At 41.8% G+C, this 21,878-nt stretch overlaps 1 protein-coding gene across 1 annotated transcript in view; it reads left to right on the forward strand.

Annotated features, from left to right (window-relative positions):
* The first annotated feature begins 6,221 nt into the window (after nucleotides 1-6,221).
* The window catches only part of GSG1L (GSG1 like), a 380,886-nt gene continuing 365,229 nt past the window's right edge, over nucleotides 6,222-21,878 (forward strand). The window contains exon 1 of the mRNA XM_069064135.1: nucleotides 6,222-6,934. Within this exon, the coding sequence (XP_068920236.1) occupies nucleotides 6,631-6,934 (304 nt within the window). The 5' untranslated portion in view covers nucleotides 6,222-6,630. The remainder of the gene's footprint in view (nucleotides 6,935-21,878) is intronic.

The following is a 21,878-nucleotide window of genomic DNA, read 5'->3' on the forward strand; positions in this document are numbered from 1 at the left end:
CATCTGAATTGTGCTTCACAAGGAAGGAAGCAATTCAATAAGGTGGAGGTGTGGAGGGAGAACATTCTAGACATAGAACCCTTGTGCAAAGGTGTGTGGGTAGAATGGAGAATGCCGTTGAGAATGGAATGCCCTGGCCTAGGGGAACAAGAACCAGAGGTAACACTCACCTGAGGGAGAACCCCGTGCAGCACACAGGTTCTGTGGAAGCCTCTGACTACGAGGTGATGTAAACTGCCTCCATGTAATGGTACAGCACTGTTCCAAGGAACACTGGCATATCATAGGTACCTCACATTGCATATATTTTAAGTGGAAGTAATTTTATTTCCCTCCAAACCCATCCCTCCTCCAAACTTCTTAATTTCTGTTGACGGTGCCACTACCCTTATGGTCACCTAGGTTCACACTTCTAATTGTCATTTCTATTGTCCCTAATTCCAACCCCACAAACAATCATCTGCCAAGTCTTGTCTATCATAACCTCAGAATGACTCTTGAATCTGTCTTCTTTCACTTACATAGCCTTTACTCTAGTTCAGTTCCTCATTGCCTCTGTCCTAGACTCTTGTAATAGTTTCCCAATTGCTTTCCTTGCCTCTTCTTCATTCATTCTCTCCTTTAATCCAGTCTCTAGAAAGCTGTCAAATTAATATCCCCCAAACACAGATATGACCATGTTAACCCCCTACTCAAAATTCTTTTTCTTCAATTGGTTCCATATATCCTCTCTGATAAAATCTAAAGTTCCCAGCCTGGCATTTAAATCCCTTCATAATCTGGCTCCCACCAACCTTGCCAATCTTGTTTCATTTTATTGTCCTTTATATACTTTCCATTTTAATGAAACTAGTCTGCCAGCTGCTTGCCAATACACGCCACTCCCCCTGTTGCCTCCATACCATTGCAAAGAGTATCTCCAATGTCTAAAATGTGCTATCTTCTTACCTGTCTACCTTCTTTCAAAGCACATACCTCAAGGGTACCACCTGCGACTCAAGTCTTTCCTGACCCTCACCCTTTTGGTACTTTCTCTTTCTTTCTTTTTTTTTATTAAAGCAATTGGGGTTAAGTAGCTTGCTCAAGGTTACATGGCCAGTTATTTCTGGGTGTGGTGCTAAGTATCTGAGCCTGGATTCGATCCCTAGGTCATCCTGACACTGGAGCCAGTGCTCTTACTCACTGAGCCACCTGGCCGCCCCTCTTTCTTGAAATCACTATGTTTATATCCTATATTTGCTTACTATAATATGTATTATATACCCCCAGTAGAATGAAAGGAAGGTAGGGATTGTTTATTTTTTTTTTTAAACTCTAGGGCCTACTGTAGTGACCCTCATACATAGTAAGTGCTTAATAAAAGCTTTATAAGTTGAACTGAATTGACTCTCAGATTGCATAACTATACCCTTGAAAGTGCTGAGGTCTAGTAGTTTATAAATTGTGTTATCATCGAGAATCCCGGGATTCTACAAGATGCCACTCCGGGGGTTCCCTGAAAGAAACAATGGCCATGGAGGGCACATTAACGTGGTGTGTGTGTGTCTGTGTGTGTGTGTGTGTGTGTGTGTGTGTGTGTTTAAAGGAGCTCCAAGCTAAACCACAGCACTATATTAGTGCTGGAACTAGGGCTACAGAGGCTTAAAAATGTTAGAAGAGTTCCACAACTACTAAAAACTGGAAAACCAGTGACCTAGGGGTATTGGTCTAAATTATACAATATACACAGTATGGATCCTTGCCAGGGTTATTCCCTGCAATAGAGCACTCTCTCCTACCCCCAGGCTGAAACTGGAGCTGCTGAAGCAAAATGAAAGGATTTGGCAATAGGGGCATCCATATTACTAACTAGATGAAAATAGATTGCATGTTAACCTTGAATTTTGGAAATTGTGCTACTTCCCAAGTTAGTAGCCTTAGTTCAAAGTGATTCTTGACTCAGACCAAATGCAAATGAATTAAGAAATAAAAATCATCAAGAAATAATCATTAGCAGACAGCATTTGTGTCCATGGAATTTATGCTAGGCACCATACAGAAACAATTTTAATTAATATAACCTCTTTAAAATAGAAGACAGTGACAAAATAGTTGGACAGATAATTATTTAACCAAATAAAAATGTTGTGAGTAAATCATATTTTGAGGGGTAGATTGAATCACATTTTAGGCATATTAGAAAGTATACTAGTTATAAAAGGATTCATTGCTAGATTTAACATGAAGAATCCTTTTGAACTGTTAATACCCTCTAATTTGTTTGTTTTATAAGTCTGGTTCTTAAAATAGGATGTATCTATGTGTACTGATAGCATGGAACAGTATAATATACCAAAGATTAGCACTATGACTAAAAATAATTTATGCTATTTATATAAATAGTCTGATAGAAAGAACCTAAGTTGGGAAGCTGGTTCTACAATTTACTACCTGTCTAATGTTAGGCAGGCCACTCAACTTTTCTAAGCCTCAGTTTCCATATCTGTAAAGTAAAGGTACTGGACTAGGAACTCTAAGGTTCCTCTTCTCTCTAAGAATGTAAGCCTAAAACCTTGGTAGATGAATCCTGTCCCTTCTAAGCAATATACCTTCCCCTCCCCCACTTAAAATCTGCCTTTGTTCCCAACTTAATAATAACTCATATTAAAGATAGCTTTTAAGATTTATAAAACATTAGGTAGCGATTCTGCAACATAGATCTCCCGAGCTTGAAACCTCAGAATCCTTTTGACTCTTCTCTATCACATCCAATCAGTTACCAAGCCCTGGAGAGTCAATCTTCACAATTGCCCTTGTATTTGTCCCTTCCTCTCCACTTAACTGGTATAGATCCTTTTCACTCCTCATCTGGTCTCTTGTGGTAGCCTCCCAACTCTCCTGTTTCCAATCTCTTTGCTTTATAGAACTGTCAAAGGGCAGCTAGGCGGCACCATAGTACATCGAGCTCTGGGCCTGGAGTCTTTCTGGGGTCAGACGTGACTTCATACACTTGTTAGCTGTGTGACCCTGGCTGAGTCACTTCACCCTGTTTACCTCAGTTTCCTCATCTGTGAAATGATCTGGAGAAGAAAATGACAAACCACACCAGTATCTTTTGCCAAGAAAACCCCAGACGGGGTCATGAAGAGTTAGATAGGACTGAACAACAAAAGTTGCCAATATGTTTCTAATGTACAGGTCTGAGCATGCGATTCTCCTTCTAAAAAAATTTCAGTGGCTCTATATTGCTTATAGGTTAAAATATAAAATTCTTAGCTCGACATTTAAATCTGGCTCTGATCTACCTTTCCTGTCTTATTTCACTCTACTCCTTTTTACATACTCTATGTTCCAGCTAAACTGGGGTAATTATTCACTGCTACCTTCTCTTCTTCTGTCTCTCTACATATATTCAGGCCATCTCTGTCTCCTGTCAGTGCATTCGGTGCCTGGAATGCACTCTATCATCATCTTTATCTGTTGAAATCCTCCTCTTTTTTTTTCCTTTTCCTTCAAAGCTCAACTCAGGTACTACCTCTTCCATGAAATCTTCCCCAATCTATATTCCCTCCTCCCTTCCTACCCCTCTCCCCATGAGTAATTTGCTTCAAATAGTATTCAGCCTCGTGTTTCTTTGTGTATGTGGTAGACTTAATATTGAATTGTAAACTACTTGAGGGTGGGGATTGTGTGATTTTTAATCTTTGTGAACATAGCAGGCATTAAATATTTGGTGAATGAATGAAAAGATCTATGAAAGTTCTCATCACCTTATGCCTGGATTATTGCAATAGCCTGCTGGTGGGTTTGCCTGCCTCAACCCTTTCCCTAGCCCAGTCCATTCTCCATTCAGTCACAAAAATGATTCTCCTAAAGTACAGGTCTGATCATGTTACTTCTTTCTACTCAGTGAACTCCAGTGGCTTCCTATTGCTTCCAAGATAAAATAGAAAACATTTTGTTTCTAATTCAAATCCCTTTATAACCCCCTCCTACTTTTCTGGTCTCATTACACCTTTCTCCCTGCCACATACTCTTTGATCCAATGACACTAATCTCCTGGCTGTTCTAGTAACAAGACACTCCATCTCTTGGCTCTGACCATTTTCTTTGGCTGTTTCCTGTGCCTGGAATGCTCTCCTTCCTCTGCAACTACTGATCTCCCTGGCTTTCTTTAGGTCCCAACTAATATCCCATGTTTTACTGGAAACCTTCTCCAACATCTCTTAATTCTTTATATTTCTATTTCCTTTTTATATTGTATATAGCTTGCTTTACATATGTATATATTTGCATATTGTCTCACCCCATTAGATTGGAAGCTCCTTGAGGACAGGAACTGTCTTTTGTATCCCCAGAGCTTAGCACAAGGCCTAATATATAGCAGCTACTTAATAAATGTTTATTGATTGATTAATAATGTGGACGATCAGCTGCCATCAGAGATGATAAGACAATTAACTAGATGGAAGAAGATTTGCCTAGGTTGAGTATAATAATACTCTTGTAAGGTAGGTTAGATGTAGTGCTGAGAAAGGAGGCAGAAAGACCTGGGTTTGAATTCTGACTTTGACACATATACTGTCATAGAACCTGGGATCTTGGATAAGTCACTTAAATGTTCAATGCCCCAGGCAGCTTGCTAAGATTGTTAAATTCCAGATGAGTTGCCTGTCTGTATTAGTGGAGAGAGTTTCTGCACTGGAAGTTTCCTATGCCAATAAAATCAGGTTTGGATAAAAGCTGATGAAATATCTCCAAGTTAAAAGCAGTCTAGAGAAAAGTTGTGGCAATTTTTCATACCTCTGATACTTTTCTGCCATGGAAGAGGCCAGATTAAACTTAATTAGCATTCTCCTGAACTCTTACATAAGTCCATTAGTAAAATGTTTTCTTGCTTTTATAAATGGGTGAACTGTGTCAGAGGCTAATGAAGTTACTTATCCAAGTGGTGGGCTAGAAATGAAAAGACCAGCCTCCAGTCTTAACCACAATATATCTTTATGCAGTTTCATGGATACCTTTTAATTTTATTCAGACTTGTGATTTCATCGGTGTTGGGAAACTTTTATTTGAGAAAACTCCCCCTACAAACAGAGAGCTGCAAATTAGAGGCAGAGAATTTCTTGGTTGTGACTTTCCAAGAGTCACTCAGCTAGCATGTTTCAAAAGATGGGTTTGAACCAAGGGTCCTTCCTGACTTCAGGAATGGCTTTCTATCCACTATGTTCCATGCTGCTACTCAGTGAACCCTTTATGACTTTCAAAATGTCAGGAATCTTACAAGGTGCTTAGGAAAGACCCTGGAAAAGGCAGCAAGGACTGTGGAAAAGGTTTGTGGCATTTCAGAGAGAATAGGATTTAGTAAGAATACCTGGCTCTGCCATTTATTAGCTCCGTGACCTTGGACCAGTTACTTCTCATCTCTGGGCTTTCACTCCCTCATCTATAAAATGAGATCATTAGAATGATCTCCAAGGTCCCTTCATCTAGAATCGGGGACCATCTAGAACCAGGGATGGAGTAAATGTGGCTAAAGGCCCCCATGATGGAGACCTAGGCAGGGACCAGAATAAAAGGCAAATTAGCTTGTCTGCTTAACACGGACAAGGTGAGTTTGTATAAAAACGTGCAATGTCCTTCTCAACTATCTTGGAACTTTTTTTGATCTTGACATTTTGTGATGGTTTCTTTTAAGCCAGGCCCCAGGACAGAGAGAAGGAAAGCTTCAAAATCGTCAAATCGAACTCTTCCCTCAGGATCAGGGCAGGAGGCAGGTGAACGTCAAGAGGGTATGTGAAGAGGGTGCTGAGGCCGAAAACTGCGGCGCCGCAGCTTGGGCAGCTGCGCTCCCCAGGCCGACATAATTACTGTTTTTGAAAATCAAATGAGACCTAGTAGCCCTCCCGGGCTTGCGGCTCCCAGACTGTCAGCGTGATTTAACGCCTTGTGTACAGAGGGAAATTCAGGGGCCAAACGGAGAAGAGGAGGGCGAGGGCGAGCGGGAGAGGGAGGGGAGGGCGGGGGCCGCGGTTACCCCAGCTGCCTTGACTCCAGCCTCGTTTCTCTTGATTAATCCATCCCATCTCCAAGCTGGAGTACAATGTCGTCCCGCAGCCTGCAGGTGTCTCCCCACGGAGCAGGAGACGGCAGCGCATCCCCTTCTCTGGCATGTGCTTCCAGCTAGCAGATGTTCGTTCCTTCCTTCGCTCCTTCAGTCGCTCCCTCTCCATTCTCGCGGCCAAACAGCCGGAGCTTCTCTGATCCCCTCCTCCTCCTCCTCCTCCTCCTCTTGCACCTCCTCCCCGGAGGCTGCACTCCGGCCCCGCACGTCCCAGCCGGTTGGAAGGAAGCCGCTTTGGAACCTGGCTCCCTCGCGTCCCTCTCGCCGCCGCCTTGCGAGCGCCCCAAGTTGAGAGGAAGATGGGGACCCGGCTGCAGCATTTGCAGAGCCACTCCAGCAACAGATTGGAAGAGACGGAGAGTTTCCGCCGAGGGAAAACTGGCTGCTGAAGGGCGCGTGACGAGGCTCCGAGAACTTCTTCTCGCCCACAGCCGCCCGCCCACCCGCACCCACCAGCTCGCTCGCCCCCAGCCCCGGCTTCCTTCGGGCTCGCTTGCTCCTTTTCCCCGCGAGGAGGGCGGAGAGGCATGAAGACGAGCCGCCGGTGCCGAGCCCTGCTGGCCGTGTGTCTGAACCTGCTGGCTCTCCTCTTCTCCACCACCGCCTTCCTCACCACGCACTGGTGCCAGGGGACCCAGCGGGTGCCCAAGCCCAACTGTGGCCGAGACAAGAAGACCAACTGCCTCAACTACAGCGGCAACAGCACGGCCAACGACACGGCCGGCTCCCACGGGGTGCACTACAGCTGGGAGACTGGGGACGATCGCTTCCTCTTCAGGTATTTCCACACCGGCATCTGGTACTCCTGTGAGGAAAACCTCAGTGGACTTGGTAAGTGGCAGCGGGCTCCTCGTTCTCTTCCTCCCTCTCTCCCCTCCCCGGCCTCCGGTGACCGTGGGTGGAGACCACCGTGATGGTTTGGCCTCGCTGACCAGAGCGCGAGGTGCTCCTTTCCTTCCGGGAGCCCCGTGTGGCACCCGTGAGACCATTGAGAACGAACGTTCCAAGGGTTCCCCGGAACGTTCTACGTTCCACGGGTTAGAATGTTCAGCTTTGGGGAACGTTCCACGGGTAAGAGCATTCCACGGGTTAGAACGCTCCCCGGTGCCGCGGTTTAGAAGGCTGGGCGCGCGCCGACCCGGAGAGCAACCTGTTCTTCGTCCAGAGGGCCGAGAAGCTTGCCTTTTCTGGGCTCCTTGACCTGCCCTCTGCAAGCTGTGCGCCCCTTCCAAGGGGACACTAGACAAAGAGCACCCAAGCTGACCCTCATATGCCAGGGCTGCTCCCGGGAGACCCTATGCTTCTCTCCTCCCCCCAGCCCCAAAAAGGCGAAAAGGGTTCCGTTTTAGCAGTGGCAGAGTAAGACTGGCAATTTGGGTCCCTCCCTGACTGTTTTAGGTTTATGAGTACAGAAGCCTGCATAGTTTGACTGGAGTCTTGGCACCAGTCTGAACTGGAAACATTCAGTAAAACCCCACTGAAATACACTACGTGTGTATGTGTGTGTGTTTGGGGGCAGGTGGGGTGCAGAACTCCCTCCAGAAGGTAGCTGGAGCCTTGAGGAAGTAAGATATTTACCAAATGAAAGAACGGTAGAAACAGAATTCAAATGAAAAATGTATGTAAAAGTAGTTACAACAGAAACAGACAAAAACTACTCAAAATTCTTATTGATAAAAAAAAAAAAAAGCACTTTTCAGGAGGTAAAATATGGGCACAGACCCAGGAAGCTTATTGTGGTTGGCTCCTCTCCTTCTACATCTTTGAGTGCTCTTCTCCAGGCCACAAAGAGAAGTAGGAGTGCTACCAAGCTGAAGAACAAGGCTCTAGCAAAAGCTAGAAGTGTCTGGGTGAGAGATGGCCTCTGGCAAAGGCCCTTGGGAAGGCATCAGGCATCTATAAATCGAGGCCTGTGTACCTTGAGAGCTTTTTACTGGTTAATGCTGGATTGTAATGCCAGCCCCTGATTGATGTTCAGAGGGGGTGATGCCTCCTGAATGAATTGACACCCCTCTGCCCCTTTTCAGAAGCTTAAAATTCATTCAAAAGAAGCTTAGTTCTGCAGGGCAATGTGAATATGCCTGCGGTGGTTCAAGTGATGGTGAAAGTGAACATGTATCCTCTGGGTCTTTGGTGTACAGACCAGTCTGGTTGTATTGGTTTGAGCCTTCTTTTGGGGGAGACAAAAATGCTGCTAGAGGAGCTGGTTTAAAGGGCAGGGTGAAGGTTTAAGTATTTCCACCCAGAAGTTGCCTGATACCTTGTCCATAGGAACAGAATCAGACTTTTCCCCCCTGCCCCTGAAGGCTGCTTAGACTAGCTTGTTATTTTTGATATTAAATGTAACTTGTCTGAATTGTACTTTCTGTCGCTTCTAAACATGCTGATTGTTTCTATACTGTATTTTTGCCAGACATAAATTTTTAGTTATGGATCAGGATTGATCTGATCTCCAACTTTTGATAGTACTTATAGGACTTTTATATATCTTGATTCTATTCTAGATTTAAATTCTGGAAGCATGCTTTAGTCCAAAACTGTAATCTTACAGATCAGGAACCTGAAAGCCAGGGAGGGGAAGCCACTCTGTCCAAAGTCCAAATAAACTATGGAGTTTGTGTTAGAACCCAGGTCTCCTGAGACATCATGGAGCACCCAAAAAAGAGCATTCCATTTGGGTTCAGATGACCTGGATTTGAACTCTTACATCTAAGATGCCTTCCATAGTAAATCCCTTACTGCTGTGATTTCCAGTCCACTACTTATTCCACTACAAAACTAATTAATGGCTTTTCATAAACACACAAGCCATAGCCCTAACTACCTACACAGAAATTTTCATAATACCTTGATACTTGAAAATCATAACCCTTCTGGCCCATAAGCCATCCTTAAAGAAAGCATTTCTGAGTTCTTGAATAAAACACATAAATTGCCATCAGTTCCTCTTCCCCAGGAAAATACCACAGACCTTCTAAAATATGTACTTGAATTACTCCTCTCCTCCCCCACACACTCCCCTCCCCTGTCAGGACCTCTCTGACAGCTAGAATCAGGCTACAGCTAACTACTACTCTTCATGTAGTTTTCTCGACTGAGACTTTTCAGCTGTTGCTTCATAAGGGAAGGGAGATTTTTATTAGTTTGGGGCCTCTGGTTCAGTTCTCAGAAATTCTTCTCTTTTATACTAATTTCATCTTCTGTAAGTCTGGGTTAAAACATAGTTTGACCCTGGTTGTACTAGTGGGGGGTGGGGATGACAGGAAGATGGGCTAGGGTGAGGTGAGGGAGGTACACCACTGTAAGGGGGGTATATGAGGAGAGGGCCATTTGGGGGAACTACAGCAGAGATGCCTTTAAATGTAATGTAGGATAATCAAGAAAGTCCTAGATTTGGAGTCAGAAAACCTGCATTGGAATCACAGCCATACCTCTTCCTACACATCAGTGTAACCTTGGACAAATCATTTAACCTCTAGGCCAGAATTTCCTTATCTGTATATAATAAGGGGATTATATTAGATATCATGTAAGGGCCCTTCTACCCCTGTATCAATGATTTACATTTGGGACCAAAATAGACAAAAAATAAATTGAAGACTGTTTAAAAACAGGCCTAGATTTTAGGGGTTCTGTAGACTGGTTTTTTAAAAAGATATTTTGATAACTATATTTTAGTATAATTCATTTCCTTTGTCATCCTATGTATTTTAGTTTATACATTTAAAAATATTCTGAGGAGACCATAGACCTGGTCCAGGAAATTAAGCACCCCAATTTAGAGTAATCCCTATTGTGCATAAATACCTTTTTTTGTTAGTTCTATGACAATCTCTGTGTTGAGATGAGCACTTATAACCTTGATTTTAGGATTATTTCGATATACATCCTTTTTCGTTGCCCATGCTAATTTACCACTGTGGTGGTAAGCTATTGATACAAATTGGAATGAATGACTATTTGGATAAATCAGATAAGCCCCAAATCCTTTCTTTTTTTCTCTTAGTCATCAGTACATGAAAAACTTACCTCACAGAAAAATTGTAATTTTCCTTCTTGAGGTTTGGAAAGTAGTGATCAGCCTGTCACTCATGAAGCCTTGTTGCTGATGAGTGAGGCCAAATCCTGCACTTCAATTCAATTCAAACTCACTGCACTTCAATTAAAAACAAAGTTTTTTGGTCCATGTTTACCTTTCTTCTGTGTTTTGTGATCCATAAGAAAAACAACCACCTCCTAAATCGATGTCTTACCCTCATAGGAAAAGAATTAAGGAGAAACCTCTGTGTCTGCTTTAAAAGGGAAGAAGACATTTCTTTTTCATTTACTCCTTTTCCTCACAGTTTCTGTGAACCATACCAGCACAGACCCTAACCTATCCCTCTCAGGGCAGAGCATGATGCAAACATTGCTGCTTCAAATCCCCAACCAGAAACTTTGGGCCTGTAAAAACCTCTCTCCGTCATGGTCAGTCACAGTGGAACCTAACAAGCCCCCTTTTCCCACAGTAATAGCCCACAGTGCTTACAAAGAAAACTATAGTACTTCCCCAAAACAGATACACTTTCACCAACCCTAGCACAAAGGAACCTTTTCTCTCTCCTCTGAGAAGGGACATCACCCTCCCTCAATATACAGAAGAGGAGTCATGTCCTCTGCACAAAAAAACCAGCCCAGTGTTCAGTCCAGATTCTGCCTGCTGAGAATCAGTACACTGCATTTGGGAAATGGGAAACCTGGCTTCTGTTTTTTATTTCCCCCAGTGGTTTATTTGGTGAACGTCCCCCTCCCGGCCTCCCAGCAAGTTTACGTTTATTCATTATTCCAAAGCATCGCTGGTTAGTTGAAAATGCCTTGGACTGGAGACCAAGGACATGGATTCAAATCCTGTTTACAACCCAGTGAACTTGAACAAGTCACTTTTCTCTCATTTTCCTGTTTGTAAAATGATTGAGTTAGACAGGATGAGCTTTACAGTGTCTTCTAATTCTAAATCTGCTTTTATGAAAAATTGATGAAAAATAAGGCTTACCATGTATGTACGTGGTACTCACTCTTAGGTGACACTATGGAAATGCAAGATGTGGCCTCTTCCCTCCAAGAACTTATAATCTAGTTGGGAAGGTGATAGATACACACACAAACAAATACATACATACATATATGTATATATTAATACGTAAATATGTACCATGTTGTACATACACATATGTGAAAATTGCATGACAATTCAAAGCATTGCACTATTAAGCACAAAAGGAGGGTTACAGACAATGTGTAAGCCATAGGAATGGAGGGCAGAAATGGAGGGAAGCCCAGAACCTTAGATCTACAACGTGCCTCAGAGGTCAGAAAGTCTTTCTATAACATGCTTGAAAAGTCATCATTCAGCTTTCATTTGAAGACCTGAATTCCAGGTCAGCCTGTTACACTTTGGGGTAATTTTAGTTGTTAGGAAGGTCTTTTTCCTTATGTTAATCTGAAATATCTCTTCTTGGGTCCATTGATCTTAATTTTGCTTTTGGGGCCATCTTTCACGTGACAGTCCCTCAAATACTTGACAGTGATCACATTCTTTCAAGTTTTCTCCTTTCCAAGCTAAACATTCAACTAATGCTTGTTTAGCATCTTGGTGGCTTTATTCCAGTTGCATTCCAGCTTGCAATTATCTTTCCTAAAAATGCCATGGCCAGAGCTGAATATTTGGCCTGACCAGATCAGAGTACAGTAGGTCTATCTCTTCCTTAGGCCTGGATATTCTGTCCTTTTTAATTGATGTGTGTTAGAGAGGTTTTAGAAGAACTATTCTTTCCTCCTCAGTCTCCTTTGCTGACTTGTCATCCTGGGGATATACTTAAATGTCTGTTCTGGGCCTTCTCTCTGTATCTTCAGCAGTTCTTACAGCTCACAGATCTATATATCCAGCCTTGCTTCTCTCCTGAGCTCCAGTCCCACATCACCAATATTGGACATTTCAAATTGCATGTCCAATAGTCACTGCCAATGCAACATTGTCCAAAACAACTCATCCCTTTACCAAACTTCCCTATTTCCGGGGCGGCCAGGTAGCACAGCGAGTAAGAGCACCGGCTCCAGTGTTGAGAAGACCTGGAGAACGAATCCCGGGCTCAGACGCTTAGCACCCACCCAGAAACACCTGGCCGTGTAACCTTGAGCAAGTTACTTAACCCCAATTGCTTAAGGGCGGCCAGGTGGCTCAGCGAGTAAGAGCACTGGCTCCAGTGTCGGGATGACCTGGATCAAATCCGGGCTCAGATACTCAGCACCACATCCAGAAATAATAACTGGCCGTGTAACCTTGAGCAAGTTACTTAACCCCAATTGCTTTAAAAAAAAAAAAACTTCCCTATTTCTTCCAGGCTCCCAGGTGGGCAGCTTTGGTGTTATAGTCAGTCTGTTGTCAAATCTTGCTGTTTCTGTCCTTTACGAACCTCTCTCCCATTTGACCACTTCTGTCCACTCATACAATCACCATCTTCATTCAGCCCTGCATCACCTTTTACCCGGACTGTTGGGCTGTTGGACCTTCAAGTCTCTCCCTACTCCAGTCACACACAACTGCCAAAGAGATTTACCTAAAGTTTAGACTGACCATTGTCTGTCTCCTACTCAATAAAATCAACTAGTCCCCTATTACCCCTAGGATAAAAAATCCTATATTTGTCTTTGAAAATTAACAACTTTGCCCCAATATAGCTTTCCAGCTTCACCAGAAATTGCTTCTCTTCCAACATTTTGCAACCCAGTCAAATTATCCTGTTCTTTACACATTGCATTCCATTTCCTGTCCCCATGCCTTTGTACTGGCCATTTCTGATTCCTGGAATGTGGGCCTCTCACCTCTGACTCATAGAATCCTCACTTCCTTCATCACTCAGATTATGTACTGTCTAAATGAAACACCTTCTGTTCCCCTAGCATCAGGGGTGGGGAACCTGCCTAGCTATTTGTGTGCCTTCCCTTCTGAACTATCTTGGATTTATTCTGTACCTATGTACACATATGTGTACAGAATAAATCCAAGGTAGTTGTTTGTATATATTTATATGTGTACATATACATAAATACAAATATGTGTGTATATGTATATATTAACTCCCCCTGAGGAGTGTAAGCATCTCAAGACAAAGGACAGCTGCATAAATAGATGCTTAATCAATACTCCTTGATTGAGTGAATGAATGACCTTGTGGAGGAAGTAGGTTGAACCAATTGTGCAGGATTTAGATAGGTGGGTGGTACCTGTAGTGAGTAAAGGTGTGGGGTTAGTGCATGCAGCCTCTTCAGGGAACTGGGAGATCCCCAGATCACTGAGCCACCAAGTATTAGAGTTAGAAGGGATCTCAACTTCCATCCAGTCCAATCCACACACGAAAAGGTTTCCTGCTATAACATATCCCACAAGTAGTAGTACAGCTCTAGCTTCAAGATTATCAATGAAAAGGAATCTACTATCTCTTGAAGCAGCCCATTGCACAGATAGCTCTAATTATTATGTCATTTGTGCTGACCTCAAGGCTACATCTGCCCTTTTGTCTAAAGTCCCACTCATTGTTTCTGATTGTTCTCAATCTCTTTTCCAAATGACAATCCTTCAAATACTTGCAGACAGTTATCATGTGCCCCCTTAGGTTTTTTTTGGCTTCTCTTGACTAAATATCCCCAGTTCTTTCAAACCATTCAGTGTGGGCCAGTAGCAGGAGAGATTAGATAAATCAGCGGTGGTGGTAGTGGTGGGGGTAAGGGAGCATATTGAATATCAAGGAGTATTCCAGTACATGAAAAGTTGAATACTTGTTTTAGATCAATGGTGTCCAGAGATCCTCTAGGGGTTTGTGACTTGATCCTAAGAGGGCCATGGCCTCAAAGGTTGTATGATCAACCAATAAGAGGTGAGAAAATGGGTTGTATGCCACTTTCTCAGTGAAAGCCGAACTTTGAGACTTTTCTCCAACACAGCCATACCTCCTCTTATTCCTCTAACCTTTTTTCTTCCGTCCAACTCTCTTCTTAGTTGAGTATAGGCATCTAAGGGCAGATATAATTTAACTATTACTGGGGTACTCATAGTAGCAGCTGTACAGGTGCCGTTAGGAAATCAAATATACCCATCCCTGTCCCCAAAAATCACTTAATGGTTATGACGCCCTCTAAAGGCCAAGCTTTTCTCTCCAGGGCAGTTCTGCCCTCTCTCCCCCACTCCATCATCCCATGTCTTTTCCTTTTGGGCTGAACCACTGGTGGGTTGTAACTGCATCTCACATCTCATTACATTATCTTTCCCCTCACAACCTTCTCTATCCTCCCCAATGTACATGTAGTATACTGTAATCCTTCCAGTAACCCAGCTGCATGAATTTACTGTCATCCTTGACTCCTCATGCTCCCTCAATCAGTTGTCAAATCTTTTCCTTACATCTGGCCCCTTCTTTCTATTTATGTTAGCCACAAGCCTAGCTCAAGCCGACATTACCTTTCCCCTGGTAGCTTCCTAAAGAGACTCCCTGTCTATATAGCTCCCTCTATATAGCTGCCAAACTGATTTTCTTAAAGTAAAGGTCTGGGCCATGTCACTTACTAAATTCCAGTGACACTGTTGACTCTATGGTAAAAGAATTATTTCATCTCAACACCATTCATTTTTATTTTCTAATTTTTATATATATATATTCATAATATACATGACAGTAAAGTACAGTAGTACTAATTTAATTTAGAAATTCTTTATAAATAAGCAAGTACACATATCGGGAGTATATTTTTCCTCATAGAAGGGGTGTGGTTAAATATTTTTGGGACTACTGTTCTAGATAATGTGAAGCGATAGTAGATTTTTTTAACACAATGAAATGGAATATTGGGAATATTAATTTGACTGCAACTATTCAGATTCTCAATGTCATTGGATGTAGAAAACAGTATGATTGCCAAATGTATCCACCACTGGCATAGAGTGTCCAAATAGAAGAGAGATTCACTATGGATGGTGAGGTTCTCCAGATGACCCTGTTTGTATATAATATTGTGTTCATTTTGTTAGATCCTGGACTACTCCAGTGCATACTAAATAAGATCCAGCAATATTCAAAAGCAAAGGGCCTAATAATTCATGCTGGAAAAGCCAGGTGGTTGAAGAATACCTGTTTCCTAGATTATGACAAATAGTTGGTTGGGCAGCCCATACGAGTACATATATCCTGGTTAGACATTGAAGATGGCCTTCAAATGAATGAAGATAAGAGTAGGCTGGCTTGCATTTGGGAAATTGTATAATACTTTCATGAAGCTCAAGCTGCTCCCTAACATAAAAGCTCATCCCTTTTTAACACCAGCATTCCCTTGGTGCTGCTATAGGGCTACAAATAATAGAGCACCATTATCTCTGAAGAATCAAAATTTCAGTGACCTGAAGGACAGTGGAGAGATGCTTGGCAGGTATAAATGGATTCCTACAGATTACCAAGATACCTAGTTTTCAAAAGTGGCATTAAATGAAACATTAAGAAAATGTATGATTGGAAAAGGAGATGGTTCGGGCATGTAGTAGGAATGAGTACCCAGAAAACGTCAAAAGATGCAGAGGAAGGCCTCTAGCAAGGAGATGGGTCCTGTAGGGAGGATTTGGGGGAGGATATAAGTTTCTTAAGGACAAGGACTATTTCCTGTTGTATTTTTCTCCCCAACACTTAGTATAGTACCTGACACATAGCAGACTTTTAATAAATGCTTGTTGAATTGAATTATGATATGCTTAGGAAGGGGTGAATAGACTGTGATTGGCATCAATGAAGGCAGTAACCACCATAATGTTCACTGATTCACAGAAGTATTACAGTCTTCTCATTGCAGGTTGTAGGATGGATTTGAGTTGTGAGAGACCTGAATTAGTAGTCATCAAGTAAGATGATGAGTCTGGGTTAGTGTGTTGGCAGTGGGAACAGAGGAATGGGTGGGAGACATTTCAAGGGAAGATTGACCAGCATGTGGTGACTGATTGAATATATAGATAATGATAGGGCTAGCTCAAGATGATTTGTGGCTTTGAGCTTCAGTAACAAAAATGTGTTTGGGAAGAGGTGGTGTCTTTCAAAGAAGTAGGAAAGTTGGGAGATGGAGATGGTTTGGGAGGAAAGTGAGGATGAGTTCGGTTTTCCTTTCTCTATGAATTAGTTTCTCTATCTGCAGAACAGAAAAAGTAATATCCAATACTATTTTCACTCTACTCTTGTAAGGTAAGTGATTCACATTCATGTGAGTAGTTTTTTTCTCTCAGTACCTGAGTTCCTATTTGTTACACAGTGAATGAAGTTTGTAGAGGGGTGCTTGATTCTGTCCTTCCCTATGCCCCATCCATATGCCAATACTCTATATCAGGGGTGAGGAACCTGTGGCCTGGAGGCCACATGTGACCTTTTAGGTCCTTAGGTGTGGCCTTTTGACTGAGTCCAAGTTTTGTAGGACAAATTCTATGAAGTTTGGATTCAGTCAAAGGGCCTCACTTGAGGACCTAGAGGGCCACATGTGGCCTTGAGGACACAGGTTCCCCACCTATACCCTATATGCTTAAGTACTAGAGGACAGCAGCACTTAAGGGACAGTGAGTAATCATTCTTATTGGGTTTTCTCAGTCACGGAAAAACTCATACCTTTCTTGCTCCCTCACAAAAAGAACACTATAATGTCTCTTCCTATTTTCTTAGAGAATTATAACTTTTTTTGGTCCAACATACTATTTTAGACTACTGTGCATTTATATGTATAAAACATATCTACATATAAAACATTGTCAACCAAGACAATCTTGATTACTTGGTTTGAGGTAGTGGAATGCAGGTATACAAAATCTGTTATTCAAATTTAGATAAATAGGTTAGTATACTTTACAAAGGGATTCATGATTTGGTTTTTAAAAAAATAATAACTTGATTTCATCAAGTTCCAAATTTTCAAGAGCACAGGACTGGAGGTGGGAAAACTGGGTTCTAGTCCTGGTTCTTTTACTTAGCAACTGTGTGACCTTCAGCAAATCAGTTAACCTCTCTGGGCTTCGTCTTTTTAAAAATATTGCATCTGCACAATGAGTGGGCTAGACTATCTAATCTTCCAGCTCCCGTGCTTCACAACTGCAGAAATTTGTTAGCAACACATCTTCGTGCAATGTGGGGTGAACCTATATTCTACACATAATGGAATAGATTTCCATGGACTCTTTCCCTGATACTCTCTCTTCTCTCTACCTTTTGTTCTGATCATAATGATAGGTGTTTAGTGGGAAGATATAAGTGGAAATGGAGGAGTAAGAGTGCCAGAATTATCCATTAAATATAATCATTTAAAAATTCTGTGGGATATAGGAATGATTGCAGTCTTGGCACTATTGTGTAAAAAGTCTACAAGTTTGTCACTAGGACTATTCTAGGAATCAGAAGATCAACGAATCTTTTACTCCAAGGTCATTTATTCCCAGCCTTGTCTAGCCAATGGGGTTAAAACCATTTTTTTACCCAAAGGGAAAAATGAGGAATGTTCATTACTCAGGCATTCCTGGTGGTTAATTCATTAACTAAAAGTCTTTGACTTTTTAAGTTTGTATATTTTGAAAGATCTTAGAATAATGAGTAATGATACTATTTGGGGGGACTTTGTAGTTTATGATTGGGCCTATTATTATGAAGTACACATTTTCTTTCCCACTACCCACATTTTCAAAAAAGTGCAAATGGATTATAAAGCACTAAGAAGTACAAAGGTATAAACTAATTTTGAAGATCAACAGTTGGAGAACTTATTTCTCAAGGGTAGGGGATTTCCTCATTGGGCTCAAGAATTTCAAGAAATTTCAAAGAATAAAGTAAGAGATTTCAGGAAGGACAGAACAAAAATGGCTTTTCAGGAAAGTGGGCCATTGTTTTCAAGGGATGATTTTAGGGTCATAAGCAAAGTTTTGCTGCCCAGAAATAGATCCCCTGTAGGTCACAGGGTTTAGAGATGAAATAACCTTAGAGATCATCTAGTCCAACCTCCTTGTTTTATTATTTTTTAATTCTTATATGTTTTTTGACTTTGGATGATTGTCACTAACAAAAACAATTTGCTAAAACCATTGAGTTGATATTTTATCTGACTTTCTTAACTGATCTTCACAGCACATTGGTTTTCTTCCTATTTCACTGGAGGTCTTCAAGTGAATCTGGATGACTGTTCTACCAAAGACTAGGTGACCTCTGAAGTTCTGATCAACTTGAGATCCTGGCTTCTGGGATTCAACATGCATCTCCTGGCCACTTTTTGTATTATTATCTTCTCTTCTCCAGGAAAGAAAAGTCAGCCAGCCTGGGGGTGGCTATCATTGAATATCAACTTGTGAGAGACTTGATTTGCCCTGTGGTTTCCTTGCTTTCTGGGTGATGATGCTGACTGGGGATGATGGGGGAAATTGCAGTGTTTACTTATACCTTTCTTGATGGTGGGAACTCTGGTACTAGTGTTAATATTTTCTCACTTCCATCTTGATGGAATCAGAGGTCAAACCTTTCCCATCATGGTCCCTGTCTAGAATCCTTCCCCTAGTGGTTCAACAAAGTCTGGATTTATTGACCTTTAGAGCATGCAGCAAAACATACCTTTTTAGTCAGACTTAACCAGATTTGTATTGATGCTAAATTTTTAGGGGGTTAAATGTCCAAAATGAAACTAAAGTGATTTAAAATGTAAAATATTGTCCTTTAAAAATGTGGACCTGAAGCAGAATGGCAGAGAACATAGCCCACAGATATGACATTTGAAAAATAGACAAATGACAAGAATTCATTTATTTTTTTGGACTTTCCCTCTTGCTCATTGGCACAATTAATTGAGAGCTGGAATTCATTGTACCTGCACTAATGGAGTATAAATCTAGACCCTGTGTTTCCAAATGAATCTCTTGAAAGTAAGGTGGGTGTGTGTATGTGGGGGAGGTGGTGGTGGCAGTTGTGGCAGAATATAAGGTGTAATACTTGAATTTCTGGAAATGAATAGAGTTCTTGGGTCCTTGTTCCCCAAGAGAAAAAAACATTTATTCCTCATCTGGCTTGTTGAATCCAACTCCATGCTCATGTCATGTTCCCTGAGTACATCAAGGTAGCTATGTCGCTTAGGTAAATTACTTCATCAAACAATAGGTGTTTTCTGTTCTCAGCAGATAGTAGGGGCCCAAAGGGAAGCATATGACACTTTTGTAATTCTTCAATTCAGGTGAAAAACCATTGCTGAAAGACAAGAGTAGTGAGCTCCAAGTGGCTTGTCCTAGGAAGTTTGAAGCTGAAGTGCCAGATTGCTGGTGGCAGGGATAGTGCGCTTTCACAGGTGCTGAAAGCATTCCGTCTCCACCAACCCCACTTTGTGTGCTGTGGAGGTGGTGCTTTTTGTCAGTAAAGATTTAGGCTTTTTGGAGCTGTGACCCTAAGACTACCCTCTTAGGGATGGTGACAATGAGATGTACCCTCTGTCCTCCCTCAGCTGTTTCCATTCTTGGCAGAATGGCAGCTAACAGCAGGCAGAATCAGAGTTACTCCGGGGATATGGTGCATAGTGTGTTGGCTCAACAAACTGAATACTGGAAAAGGACAATCCGACCAAGGGAAGCCTGAAATCAAACCTCTATCGCCTCAGGAAATCAGTTAGACAATATAGGTTCTCCAATGGCTGAGATAAGCGCTGAACATCAAGCAATACTATTGGCTAAACCTGTGTCTAAGGGTACGTTCATACATCCTTACAGTCAGTGCTTGTTTTGGTATAGGGGAGAAGCTGTGGGGGTTCCAAATCACATTCCTTGTCCAATCCCATTGGTGCAAATTGCATTGTTTGACCTGCCAGGAAGTTTTTCAGTTTGGCTGTAAACTCAGTTGCTAGCTTAGATTCGAATTACATATTAGACATTTTAAGTCTTAGCAGCTATCACAAAGCCAAAAATATACTGGTGTGCATCTTCATTTGGATTTTATCTTTTTCTGAGGAGTATCAAGGTCCATCTTCCTACTGAAGGAGCATTAAGCAAAATAAACTGCTGGCTACTCAGTGCAAGATGATTTTCAGTTTAAAAAAATGGCAGGACAGGCATGGTATGGTATAACTTTGAGCTCAAATTAGAACCTTGTGTGGTATCCATTAACCTTTAGGAAGACCTTGAAATGCTAATTTTTGCATGAAAGCTGCCTCTCAAAGAAAAGTCAGTTATTGGAAATGTTAGCTTGTGGGATTTAAAATGTTGAAGATCACTTCAGTCTCAACATTCTGTGTAGGAATGGCTTGAAGAGTTCAGCATCTGGTCATTGAGTAACATCATCTTGAGTATTTAGGATGACACCAAATGGAATATTAAGCCCTGGCAAGTGGAGATGGTATCAGTGGCTGTCCAATGAAACCTATACCTGAATCCTGAAAGCTCCTATTCTGAGGTGAGTCTCTCTGATTTTTGAGATGGAAGGAATTTCTCCAAGCTTCTCACCTCAGCTGTGACACCAACCAGTGGTGGTGCCTCCAGAAAAATTTGCCTCAGGCTCATTGCTTCCTGAGTGTAGCTCAGGTGGTCATGGCACCTTTTGATAGTGACTCCAGCAGTGCCAGAAGTAGTCAGCACAAAAACGACCAGTCCCAGGGTTGAAGTGTTGCGAGAGCTACTGCTAGGGTTGACTGTGGGGAGCAAAGAATTAGGAAACATAAGAATGGGCATAAGCTAACATGTTGATAATTACTGCTGGTGCCAGGGCTAACAGTCTGTATCTACATGGGCTATTGGTTGTCTAAACTGATAAGTACCCTAGTGATTTTTCAGGTAAACAACAAGGAGACTGATTTTAATTTTTCCAACCAGATATTTGTTATGATGAAGTAGAATTTTAATGCCAGCAATTGGTGGTATGTTAGCTTTTGGCTACCAACCTTCTTGTTGGGTACCATTTGAATGTCATGTATGCATCCTATAATGGATGCTCACATCTTTTAAACCCTATTTTTCTTTTCAGGAAAGGTCAATTTGGAGGAACTCAAGGAATCTTGTCTGGATGTCTTTGTTCTTTACCAGTTGCCACATACTGTACATATTTCTTTTGAAAAGTTTGATGGCACTGCATTACATTCTGCATAGGTCATTGTGAGGAAATGTTTTGTAAAGCTTAAAATGAGCTATGTAAATATTATTGCTTACCCTAAAGTGTTCACCCCTCATTTTGCAGGACTAAAAATATTAAGGAGTTGCAACTTCTGGACTGACAAATCTGTTACCAAAATCCTTAAGAAAGAATTCATTCTTCCATTAATGGAATTTTTGTTCTTCCATCTTTCTGGAAGATGGTAGGACTCTTCCATGAAACATGAAGGTCAAAATGGAGAGGTGCATCTAAAGGTTGCCTGAGGATCTCTTCACTTCTGGTAATGATAATGTGAGTTCACCCAGTTATTCACTTTAGAGTATTAGCACACCTGATCTATCCAGGGTGAAATCTGCTTGAAGAAGAAGATTTCTCCAAGCTAACTGAAGAGGATGTCCTGGCAAGGGGCCCATAAGTCCCTTCCCTTCTTTGATGATGCCTGAAATGACTTCAACAGGGAGGAAACAGAGCCTTCCATTTCATTTCACATGGAGAGAAGAGGCTTGAAATATGTAAAATCTTGTGAGGGGTAACACATTGACAAACTTATGCATAGCTGATATATTATGATCCTTTCCTGAGAACAAGGCTGATGAGGAGAAGGAAGGGGAATGAATTTG

The sequence above is a fragment of the Petaurus breviceps genome, unplaced genomic scaffold (genome assembly GCF_028583685.1).
Source record: "Petaurus breviceps papuanus isolate PSGF00001 unplaced genomic scaffold, PetGlider_PUasm1.0 138, whole genome shotgun sequence".
NCBI lineage: Eukaryota > Metazoa > Chordata > Mammalia > Diprotodontia > Petauridae > Petaurus > Petaurus breviceps.